Source organism: Triplophysa dalaica, chromosome 20 (genome assembly GCF_015846415.1).
Source record: "Triplophysa dalaica isolate WHDGS20190420 chromosome 20, ASM1584641v1, whole genome shotgun sequence".
NCBI lineage: Eukaryota > Metazoa > Chordata > Actinopteri > Cypriniformes > Nemacheilidae > Triplophysa > Triplophysa dalaica.
In genome coordinates this window covers 7,035,072-7,048,556 of record NC_079561.1, presented here as the reverse complement: position 1 = coordinate 7,048,556, position 13,485 = coordinate 7,035,072, and the positions used below count along the sequence as shown (strand labels likewise).

The 13,485-nt window shown below is 35.4% G+C and overlaps 1 protein-coding gene across 2 annotated transcripts in view; it reads left to right on the top strand.

Annotated features, from left to right (window-relative positions):
- The first annotated feature begins 12,622 nt into the window (after positions 1-12,622).
- pax7b (paired box 7b) overlaps positions 12,623-13,485 on the top strand; it is a 43,574-nt gene continuing 42,711 nt past the window's right edge. For both annotated transcript variants that reach the window (XM_056733693.1, XM_056733692.1), the window contains exon 1: positions 12,623-13,107. In XM_056733693.1, coding sequence (XP_056589671.1) covers positions 13,023-13,107 — 85 coding nt within the window. In that variant the 5' untranslated portion in view covers positions 12,623-13,022. The remainder of the gene's footprint in view (positions 13,108-13,485) is intronic.

The following is a 13,485-nucleotide window of genomic DNA, read 5'->3' as shown; positions in this document are numbered from 1 at the left end:
AATGAAAACATAAAGCTTCATTATGTAAGATCTTTATACACCTCTAAAGACAGTTACGTATGTATATTATATCGCATTTCTGTCAATAGATCCTCCTAAAAATTACGTATTGGATCTTTAAAGAAAGGACTCTTATTATACAGTTACTTTTGGATATTTAGGTATCGCACTACACTCCCTTAACAGAATGGAGGACGTGTTCACACTAGTGGTATCAGCTTTATTGTGGATGCTGTGTGTCATATCTCTGTGCTGTTTCTTAGAAACAGTGATAAGTAGAAAGTTAATCTTTCGAAACTTTAGCCTGAGTCACTTCCTTTAAAGAACCAACAAATCAATATATCAGATGTAACAGAGATGTGGAATATTTCTAAAGAGATTTGCTCACATTGAGTCACCACTGTTGCATGTTTTTTTTGTTTACATTAAACTGAGAATCATTTGGCTACTATGCATGTGACCACCTAACTAATGGGAAAATATGTATTATAGACTTAGGCAATATAGACAGGACTTAAATGATCTAACAATCAAGTTAAAATTCAGGAAGGTTATACTTTGTATTTCAATAATATATTTTGCATGAGTGTTTCTGTGAGAGATTTGAGAGTCAGATTTAAACAGTCTAACAGCACCACCTCCTGTCTAAACTCTGAAACGTGTCATGTTATCAGAATAATTGTAGGCCTATCATAAAAGTCATAGTAATATGTAAGAGTAAAAGGGCGAAATTTAACCCTATATTAAAATTTTGGTGGAGTACAATTCACATTATGTTAATAAAAAGTAGTCAAACGGGGCATCCAGGATTATGTACTACAATGCAGACTTTAAATTAAAAAGCATGAATTAGAGAAACAGTTTGAGTAGGAATGGCTCCTCGTCTAAATTAATTCTTTAATACCTTTATCACTTCATTTCTGCATTTGTCTGTATTTATTAAATTCCTTATTCATGCACTTTATTTACACTCTTTATTAAGTCATTTCATAACCTCCATAGAAAACTAACATTTGTGAGAACATGTAAGGGAAAGAGTCTGCTATGAAGTAATACACGGCCACGATGGTTGATGTGATGTAAGTATGGATGAGATATATTTTGATATGTCTAATTCACTGTAATGAAAAATTAAGTTTTAATAAAAATGCACAGGATAATGACAAAATTCCACTCTGGTTCTAAATTGCTCTCCTGAAATCGAAGAACATCCCTATAAATGAATGCAGCCTCTTCACAGATCCTGGTCTAGAGATGGTCTCTGTGTGATCAAAATGTGTTCCATGAATGACTGTATGAATTAATTCATTAAAAAAATGAGTTACACCACTTGTGCTTTAAAAAGGGGGAGGAGATGGAAAGAAGCTCCGGGTTTAACAAAGAAAGCCTGCTCTGACCAGGTTAGGTTCACAGAGTAAGTCACTATGGTTACTGACTCTTGAGTATAAGTGACCTCTCTCTTAGAAATGGGCTTAAGTTACCCCGTTTTCTCGGGTTTGACATACCTCACATTCTGAAACGGAAAACCCAGAGTTTCCCTCATTTCAAGGTTAATATACTTAATAGACTTTTCACTCAGCCTCCTTTCTGAAATGGGCCCCAGGATGCAGCTCTTTTCAATTAAAGATAATGAACATGTATTCCAATGCAAATGCAACAGCTTTACAGCATAAAGGGCAAGACAATAACCAACAAACTAATACAGAAAACACAGAGCTATAAACAAAGAGAAGATTTATGAAATAAATAAATTAAGAATACATTATAAATAGTGAACCATGCAAAAATAATGAGGAGTAATTAGGAAATGATGAACTCATGAAAACTGGATGTTCTGTATGAACTCAGAACATGACACAATGTGGTGTGCCAATTCCTCAATGAGATCTTGAATTCGTGAGGTTGGCAGACGTCTCCACAAATGATCTAGAACAGGGTGACAAAACTATTAGACATGATTTCTGATTATGAATGACTTACAGCACAAACCGCAATGCCATATAACCTAAAGCACAACAAAATTGCAGTTAAGTTAAAATTTCGTGCATACCTGCATGCATTTCCTTACTCAATCATCTTGATCAACAGATGATGTGTGCACCATTGATGAGTCAAAAACACTGACCTAGTGTTTATATCCTTTAAAACCTTGAGCGTTGGGCTCTTATTCAGCAAATCAATCCCCTTCACAGTGCACACAAATAGTCCACAGTCATGCCTAAGCAATAGGGCTGGGTTTTGCGACCAAAGTGGCGATTCGATTCGATTCTTGTTTTTATGGTTTCGATTCGATTCGATTCAATTTAGATTCGATATCGATTAGTTATTCTTACTTCAATCAAATGCTAATATTGCATGCATTAAATCCACATTTAAGGATATGCTTGCTTTTCAACACCAAATTTGAAACCTAAAACGACAACCGTTTTGGTTTTTGGCAGGTTGCTGGGAACTGCACTTCAGACCGCACATCGACGTGCAGCGCAGTGCAGATCCTGACATTCACAGAGGGAATTAACTCATAAACTTATTTAGAGAGCGCATTTTTAATTTTGGTAGCGCATGCGCACCACTTATGTGCATCCCAGGATCAGTGTCGGGTAAGTTACTCTGAAAAAGTAATGAATTACTAGTTACTCATTACATATTCAATATTGTAATTAGATTACTGTCCAAATTACTCTGTCCAAAAAGTATTTAGTTACTCATTACTAATTACTTTCTATATCCTACATCGACCTTGATTAGTTAAGTGATTCAAGGATAGACATGAAACGGCTTATTTAATTCATTCAAATAAATATTATTATTAACTGACCAAAGTATTACAAATGTGAGCACAGATTTTAAAGTACGACTTTGAATTTTGATGTCAATTACACTATTGCACACGCATATATTTCACAAAGTATTTAGTTTAAGTACATCAAAAGTAACTGTAATTAAATTACAGAAAACATATAAGTTATCCCTTACTTTACTTTTTCAAGGGAAAAGTAATTAAAATACAGTAACTAATTACTTAGTATCTAGTTACACCCAACACTGCCCAGGATATAGTGACTTGTTATGCCTTTTCACTGAGGTACTTGCGTGTCACCATTACGTATCTCGGCTCCAAAACATTGTGATTGTGAAATCCCTCGTTCTCAACTATCGCGTAAATCCTTGCAAATCATCATTACTATAGCATCAGTTATTTTTTTAGCGCGAGGTAATCTGACTGTAATTTGCAGGCCAAATCAATGTCTAGCCGTTGCAGTCCTGAATCGCATAAACCAGATAGTCATGGTGAAGACTCGACAGGCGTTTTCGTAGGTCTGTTGTGTTGTTGCAAAATCGTAGCTCTTGCGGGCACAGTTGTTTTTTCGTCCTCACCTTCGCCTTCATTGCCTTTAAACATAAAGTGCTTCCACACATCAGACTTGGGGTCGCTGAGCGCTGGGGTCCATTGGCTACCGTGCTTGAAAATCGATTAATATCGAAGAATCGATATTTTTAACCCAGCCCTACTAACCAAGTACTCAATGCTCATAACGGCTATCTAAAATCAGATCAGCAAATCTTGTAGTAGGCTACAGTACATTATCCATTTTATCATATGCCAGCAGGGCAATTCCAGCGTTATGGACGTGACATTTTGCGTTATGGACGTGACATAAAAATGCTCAGAGAGTGAATTTGTTTCGATTACATTGAACCATCTGTTTATATTTTACTGAACCCTCTTCGATAGAGTCTAAACATAAAAAATGTCAGTCTATGAAAAAAATATATATTAAAAAAAGGGAAATAAATTAACACGCGTTATGGATTAGACAAAACAAGGACGCGGTTTTTGGCAGACGATAAACTTTGTAGGATTTAAATTAAATACACAATCCTGAAGCGATATACCCAATGAATGGAGACCCAGATAGCACAATCCATCGGGCTTACGTCTATTTGACGTCTGAATTTACATCTGCAAGACATCTACAAAACATAGTTTGCTCATCTGCAATACGTCTCGGAGACGTCAGAACGTCTGTTATTCGTCTGCTAAAGATTTGGAGATCTGCTGCGTAAAAACATCTACTAAATATCTTAGAAAGAGCAGCTTTACATCCATTCTAAATCATAAACATCTTACAGACGTCTTCTAGATGTCTACATGACGTCTCACAGCAGGCATCTCCGAGACGTAATGCAGATGAGCAAACTATGTATTGTAGATGTCTTGCAGATGTAAATGCTGACGTCCAATAGACGTAAGACAGCTGTATGTGTGCTATCAGGGGAAGGGATGACTCTTTATAGACCATAAAATAGTTACTTTATATTAATTTTCATGTGTCCATTCATGAGGAATATGCACCGTTATGGATGTGACAATCCTGAAAATGGCACCTGACTATGAAAAATCATGCACTAAAATAAAACAAATGCTTAACAAAGTTGAAGAGAGATCTCATATGGGTATTTGAACCACCAAATGTTAAAATCTGTGCTGTTACCATAGTAAAACCCGCTGGTAAAAACGTATTTTTTTTCGTGGTTGGCTAAGGTGACATTTTCACGGAATTGCCCAGCTTGGCAGTGTAATCTCCAACTGTTTGCTGTAGACAATAATTTATGTATTTTTTTGTAATCTAAAAGTAACAGGAAATGTCTTGGGTTCTTCCACACCCTGTCTGTGTGAACCATGTTGCCATGCAACTTTCAAAACTAGTCGTATAACGTTAGGTGAGCAGGGAACATAAGTTTGATTTGCAAAATCTAACAAATTTTGATAACGTTGTTAACAAACAAGACATCTTGAATACAGAGATCTTATTGAGGCCCTTCTTCTGTTTTTTGGATTAAACCCATAGGCCTGTTTTACTTGACCTGGTGTTGAACTAACAGCTATCTGGCGTCTCTGCATACACCGAGACGTCGATGGATTTCTCTGTAACCGGTGCATCTTGTGTTAGGATATAATCCATTTTATTTTGACTAATCTGTTCTTTTGTGTTAAATACATAGGGCAGTTAACGCTCGACTTCGTGTTGCAGTTGTGCTAGCCTTGCTCTGCACCTGCACCCTGCACCCCACCCTGCTCCCTGCAACGTCGATGGGATCCTCTGTGTCCGAATTCCGAAAGTCAACATTTGAATCATTTTTAATCTCGGATGAGGTAATATTTCTTTTTATATTCTCATTCTTATTAGACACATAAAATAACGTTAAACTCAACTAGAATTACAAGGGAGACATGGAGCTTCTCAATTTCCCTACATTAAATGTCTTTAAATTCGCGTTAACTTAATTTAATAATAATATTAATATGCTCGTATTTATCCTATAGATATTTGGTACTGTGTAGCCAATAAAAGATTATTGTCTTCTTGGGCCTCTTTAATTAAACTGTAAAGGTAATTCAGCTCTACAGTTCGATCCACTATTCATTTGGAAACGTCCGAGCGTTTTGCTTGAATGCATCAAAGCAACTTGTTGAATTAAGGTAAATGTAGCTCTTGATTTTTCCAGCAGATGGCAGTAAAATACTTTATTTTTTACTTTCTCCGTGTTGTGTTTTGCAACACGAAACAATGACGGGCAACTATAAACATTATAATTAATACATATTTGTAGTAATAGATAACTATTTACAAATTTTTTAGAAACTGCTACTGAAGTTTTTTAATATTTTGTTAATTTTTTTCAGTGTTAGACCATTTATTGGATTTGTTGAATGAAAAATGAATAAAGTCTAAATAAATATTGTATAAACATGTAAATTGCTAGTCCAGAATGTGGTAATAATAAATGGACAGTATATACAAACTCAGAAGTAGGCTATTACTTTGAGAACCATACAGGCTTTGCATTTCTTAGGATATTGTTTGTATTGAAGCTGAAGCCACACAAAACTCTTAAGAGTAATAAGAATGCTGTTTGCACAATAACTGATAAATATAAAGTAAGTTAACCCATGGTAAGGAAATACATTTAGGATATTAAGGCGAGTTTCGTTATCTTATACAGTAGTTGACATCCTTTAAACCAGATTGAACGATTTTAAAAGTAGCTTCTGCATTCTGTTCAGTCGTAAATGATCTTAAAAGTCAATGCATGCGGTAAAGGGAAAAATTACCAGAAGCGATTTCGCTCCATTAATCACCTATTGTGCCAAATAAAGACTAGAAATGTTATTCAACCATACAACGTCATTATCATGCGTTCTGTTTTTGTGTGAAAAATCAGCAAATGAATAGAGACTTCAGATAATTATTTAGCAAACAAAATGCATCTTGCATGGTGGATCTGCAGTCCTTGATCAACAAAATGCAGACATTGATCTCGGAGGTGGCTCATCCCCGCATGAAGGTCTCATGCTCTTCTGGATTCCAAAGCTGTCTGTTCCAGTCATAATCATGTATGAAAAAACAAGTTAGAGATGCTGGGATGACCTGATAAAACTTCATCAAGCGCATAAAATAACCCACCATACTAAATTAGCTATGTTTACAACCCTTTGCGAACACAAGGCTGTGTGTTTTATAAGCTATATAGAAAATGTTTTATTATTCATTAGGCTGGCCTGATTGCTATATACACTATGTCTATTTATGAAAGTAAAAAAATGCTAAAACTTGAAAATTTAGTTTTTGGACCCAATAAATATGCATAATATCATTTAAAACAGTAAGTGAATTTGCATGTTTGAAAGAGAAGGGTTGATTTTACTTGCTTATATGGCCCCATGTGTAAAACAAATTGGTGGTAAACTTTTGGTGAAATTTCTGTGAAAGGTTTACACACTTTCCTAATGTAAACCCTTTGCATTTAATGATGGGCATTTTTGGAACATCATATCTCACAATTCAACAATTCAGACAAGGTGTACTCTAATGCATATATATATATATATATATATATATATATATATATATATATATATATATATAATGGCATATAAGAACTAATTTGGTTCCCCAAAGACAAAAAACCTTAAAGGTTCTTCTCAGAACAATCCCTTTTTATCATCCTAAAACGCATTATTGGCTCTTTGGATGTTAAAGGCTCCTAATTAAATCATTCAGCCGAAAATGGTTGTTCTTTGGCATCGTGAAGCATGTTTTGAGGAGTGTTGTTAAAAAAATGGACAAGGTTAGAACCTCCCATAATTTTCCTCTCTAATATATGAACCGAGGCCTTCTTGAGCGGTATGGAGAAACATTTCCTCTATTTCAATTAGATTATCATTTAAACCAACATTTGTGTTTCAGCGTTTGCTGTAACTAAACGGAGACAAATGTTACAGAGTAATTTGATTTGATTCAATGCTGATGCCCTGTCTAATGCTTGCCAGCTAACTCAGACTAATTTGGATAAAAAGGGGATTAAATCAATGTTTAGGTTTTCTAGACAGATCACATTTGATGTAATTTAACAATCGATTTCTTCAATTGTTGTAATGTGGCAAAATTCTTGAAACTGATAAAAATGTAAGTTGACAGAGAACTTTTTGTTCTGTTGTTGTCAGGCAGCTATAGGTATCTTGTGTGATGATTTTTCATAACCTTTGAGACTGACGTTTTAAGTTAAAGCCATTTTATTTTATAGGAGCAAATACACACAAGGGGCAAAAGTCAGAGCTAGGGAGAGCCACAAGGGGCATCAAATGATCCTCTTCATGCGTTAGTCTTTCAGATTGATTTAGTGAAACCAATTGGGGAAGCATGTAAAATTGGTGAGGTTACTTTCATCCACATGAAACAGACTTCTTTCTTCTATGACATTTTCTAGAAAGGTCCGGACAAACCGATTACGCCACAAGAACGTCCAGTCTATCACATGCTGATAAACCTTGAGAAACATCTTGTTAGGGGTGTGACCTCCACTCGCATGCTACTGAGCCATCTATTCAGATCTGCATGAAGCTTACCATACCGATAAACAGTAAAAAGATTAACATTGATGTTTTTCAGAATATTGGATTGAATTTCAATTGTGCTTTCACGTTTTTTATTTAGGAATAGATAAATATTTCATACAGACTATACGACCGTATTTATTAAACATAGCATATTTGATGCTGTCATACAGTTGTGATGACTGAACAATGTCTGGTTTTCTGTATTTTGTGTCAGAAGAGCCTCCATCTCAAAACCTTTGAAAACATGATTCTTCATGAACGAAACACACAAGAATAATTTGAATGTTGAATTTTTGGCAAACCCAGTGGTGTCCAGTGTCAACCAAAAAGGTCCAATTTTGATTTATTCACTTTGAGAACAAATTAATTGAAGATAGATAATGTATGAATAACGAATCTCTGTGTTTTGTTTATGAGGAGTCATTATAATGCATTTACAGGATTGATTAAACATATGATAAATCGTATTCTATATAAAAATATGCAAAAATACAGAATTGGGTCGAACACTTTTGGACACTGTTGTTTAAGGGTTTAAGGGTTAATATGTATGTGGTTCACGTAATAATTGTCAACAGCTCGCACTTTAAATTAAATCAATTGTATCTTTTTTCATGTATTTATGACTTTGTGTTCATTTTTAATTCCCTCACAAAACTGGACTAAGTCAGTGTGTTGCTCTCTAGGGCCAGTACTATCAGCTACATGATATTATGCATCAGGTTCTGAGTGGCACAGAGTGATTGTGAATCAGCTCGGGTTACTTTAATGTCTGAACATGACCTCTGGTTTGTATGCCGTGATGAGTTAACAGCCCCTGCGTATACGGGGTTAAGTGAGAATGCTAGGGACAGAGAACAGCACCCCACGCAGCATGACCTTCCCGGTCATGACCTATTCACGCTCGCACATGTCTCACCATCAGACTTCACAGCACACACCAGCACATGAAAGACTTTGAACAAAAGAGGAGGTATCGTGTGAGTGGAACAGACACGAGTTCATGGTGCAGTGGTTTGGTGTTGTTTGACGAAATCACATGCTTGGCATATGGGTGCATCCCGAGAGCCTTCATGGTGAATTTTATGTGTGAATAAAAGATGGGGGAGAAGAGAATAATATATCTGTCATTGTACTTGAATTGAAATTTTATTTATTTTATTGTTAAAGCTAGCTTCTTTGCATTCGAGAGGATATTACCAGACATTTCGTTCCCTATGTTTTGGTTTGCAGATCGTAACAAAATTTGCTTTTTGTTTTTGAGGTCATTTCTGACTCACTTTTGATGCACTATAGCTTCTTGCCATCAAATCATAATAACTGACCGTCTGACTGAATAGTCTTTTTTCTCATTAGCGTGTACTTATTTTTTTTAGTCTACCATATAACATAGAAGTAACAGTAATTCTGAAATATTTCCTTCAGTGGATAAATATGTTTGTTTATTTGGATGTCTAGAATGTTAATTTTCTGGGGCCTGAATGACAAATAACTCTAAACACCTATGGGTATATTTGTTTCTTATTTTTATAATAATAGTATTTGCGTATTTGATTGAATTGAATTATTAAAATATTATTACATCTTAACCTAAATAGTGGAAGTTCACTAAGATACTATGCTAGAAATAGATAGGAATGCTTACAAGAAATCTACCTTACAGAAATTCCTTTCCTTGACCTCATTGGTGTATGGGGACAAAATGTCATTACCAAGCAAGTGATTTAATGCCCTTAAATACTTCCATCTGGAATGTTAGTCTGCCTCTATGGTAAAAGTGTCATATGGAATTCAACATCAGTCTGGTGGGCTTTGTGTGATCTAGTGCACCTGCTAACCGGCTCCCCTTGCTTTGCAAGTTAAAGTTAAAGACTTGTAGTGTTTGATATTCATTAATCTTAAATGCAGAAGAGTTCGATCAAGTTTTTTCAGTTTGGTGGTTAACATTGATCAGTGCAAGGCCAAATGTAATCTGTAACATGCGTTGTTTCACCAATGAGCAATAACTGTGGTAATACCAGTTCTTCGACCAGTCTCTTCTTGCTCATTTTATGATGGATAAGTCAAGGTGTTTGATTTATTCATAAAAGATTAAGAAATATGTATAATGAAAGAAACAAAAAAATAAGTTTAGCTTACTTAAAATTACATCTTTGCATCAAGTTCTATCCACGCATAGGCATTTATCCTTAAAGGGTAAATAACATTTGAAGTTTGAACATTTGAAGATTTGCAAATTTATGTGGTTTTAGTGTGGTTGACGGTGTATTCTGGATATTATAGATATATGGTCTGTTGTTACCTTAATATAGTCTAAATACTTTATATCTTAGCCTTTCAACATGACACCAATTGAAAAATGTGGAATGTTTGTGAATGAGGGATTCTGATTTTTTTTCTCCGTTTGTTACGCAGAACCCTTTAGAATAGGGATCTTCGTTTTTTTTGCAACATCTGGTCATTAGATCAAACATGATTTACAATATCCGTATAGGAACTAAAAGGTTGTGAGGAGTTGCTGGGTTTTAAGATTTGATCAATCAGTTCTAACATGTAAATAGTCGTTTCTCAAATATATTTTGCCCTTTACCACAGTAACGACACCATGTTTCCTTCACAAACAAATTATAATATTGCAAACCAGCTAATTTCAAACCAGTCCAGAAAAGATAAAACCTTATCTCTATCCGAATTGTAATATTTGGTACTTTATTGCCATCTTGTGGTAAGTAATATGGCCGTCATTTTCCATTGAGAAGTTTTAAACAATACATAACCTGTATTATTTGTACTCTATAATATTGTATGATTCTTGAGAACCAAGAAGTGTTTTTCAATTTTTTGTTTCAGGTTATTGTTTCGGGGTGCACTGTGTTTCATAGTAGGCTATGTTATCTTAGTCACAAAACCACGCAAAACCTTGACAAAAGGTTTTTAATGTTTTTTAATTCAGCTCAAGTCCAAAAAGAAACAACCTTTTTGTTTATCTATCGTATACAGAAAAGTTGTAAAGCATTTAGGAGTAGGCCTACCTGAGCAATGGGGTAAAACCGATTCATTCATTATTTCATTGATTATCCCCCAAATCAGACAAATGAGAACAAAATTGGCTAAAATAGACATAGGGTAAAACGTTACACTGAAAAGGCCCAGTCGTCATTTCAACAACTCAATATAACAGTCTACATTAAATTTGGCACATCGTGCGTTATCTAAACCAAATAAGTTATGCATACTGATTTTTTGAAAATATGAACTCTTTGCCCAACTTGTGACAACAACAGTTTTCGAGATCCGCACTTGCATTACTCTTTTTTCTATTAAAGAGACCACAAAGCCATTCAAGTTGTTGGTCCCTTGGGATGAGACATGCGTAGTCATGTGGAAGTAGCCTATATATTAACCAGCAATGCACACAAATTAACGATGGCTTTGTTAACAACAAAGCGCAGCTTTCAAGTCATTGCTGCCTGTCTGTTCTTTAAGTTGAATGGCCATGTTTGATGTTTTTAAACAATTTTGGCACACACAGGCACGCCTAAACACTCCTTTGTTCTTGTAAATTAGGCTACTAATCGTAGTTTTGCCGGCAGTTAATCAGATGAACCGTATATTTTATAATTCAACAAGATTCTTCCTTACACTTAAAATAAAACTACACCAACAGGGTTATGGTAACGTTTGGATAGTATCATAACCTGATGCGGGGTCCTGAATCAATGTTTGGTTACACATTAAAATAACTTAATATTGGCTATTTATAGTAACAGTATGACAACAATGTATTCTATCCCTTACTAACATATGCTGAACAGATTGGCCTATAACTGTCACAAAATGTTTGTGTTTTTATATTAGGTGTTTGAATGTACATAAATTACTGATCTTTTAAGTTATTATGAAGTCCATGATGAGGTGTTATAGTTTACATGCAAAGTTGATTCAATTGTTCAATTAGTATTTATTCTGGACACGTGTATGCAACAAGACCATTTTCACCCTGTATTTTTTTCCACGTTATTATAAATGTCATGTTCCTTCGTCGAATGATTTTGAGCTTTCCACTATCTGAATGAACCTGGAATTTATTTTCTAATCGTTTTTTTGTTAGTCAATCTGAATTAAAGGATACAACGAACTTTCGTTTCTGAAGAAGGTTGGCGTTAAATTTGTGTTATAGCCTACTTTTAATGCGTAAAACGACTTTTACGCACGAATAGCTAATACGTCCAAAAACATAACTGTGCTAAACAATTCTAGGTTTCCAATGTACAAATGTAGATTATCTATCCTTTTATGTTTTTGTATAATTTGGCAGAACAATTCGATAGCACAAACCTCTGCATACATATATATTTTTAAATCGGTCGTGTATACTAACCTCTGTCATCACTTTGACTTGAATTAATGTTTTACAATACATTACAGGCTATGTTTTTTTAACATATAGACGCGTACATTTTATAATAAAAAAACGTAAGAAAAGTAGCAAACAAGACTTCTTTTTCCTTTTTGACCTTGTCAGTATAGGTATCAATCAATTGTTTTCTGCTTAAAGGTAAAGTGGATGAAATGCAGGGCACTGCGTGTGTGTTTGTCTTATTCTCTGGTTTTTGTGATTGGTCAAAAAAACTTGCTCGTTCCCCTCCATGCCCACATGAATAAAAGAGGACTGCAAGAGCCTATCGGCGCGCGCGACACCCCTCCTACACCGCACGCTAAAGTTGTCCACTTCAGCTACTCCCAACCCCTAAGCAGACTTTGTCATCCAAAACTATCAGACCTTTTAAGAAAACACTGCAAAGAATTAAGTAACCTTTGTTCAGTGGAGAGCGTTTGGAGTGTACCCCCTCCCTGGCGCGCGCTGCATCTTGTTCCAGCAGTAGTTATTTTGCTCATGCCCCCCTCCGCACGAGACGACAGAAGTGTTTATCTTTGTTAGATTTTTGGAGGTCTCTTATCTCCGCAGTAATCTGGTTGGATATTTTTTATATTTTCTCTTTTTAAAAGAGAGGACTTGAATGCATTTTAGTCATCAGGGAAACACTCATCAAATCTGGACGCGTTTTCTCAGTTTAAACGTCAGCCTTATTGTGCCTCGTCATTTATTAAAAGCAGTATGTCATCTATACCGGGAGCAGTACCGAGAATGATGCGACCGGCTCCAGGACAGAACTATCCTCGCACTGGATTCCCCCTGGAAGGTTTGTTGGACAGATGTAGGATGCATCTTGTTAAGTTGTAATTAATATTGCAAGTCAGGTAGGCCTATACTTTACTGGTTTATTTTTGACAAATATGTTAAAATTTGTTGTACTCTTACGCAAGCGCCTGTTTAGACTGTGGTGTTCGCAATAGCCAAATTCGTTTCATACAGGTTAAAATATATTACCAAAATGGTTTAATGATTATTTTCTTTTACTTTATTAAACTACATAATGCTTTTAAGTAATAGATTTCGCGTGCATTTTTTCAAGGCATCTTTTACAGCCAAGGTTCGTGTTTAAGTGGCTCAAATAAAACTTTCAAACTCTAAGCCTCTCGTCAGTCCAGGATTTAGTGAAGTGGTCTACTGGCGCAAA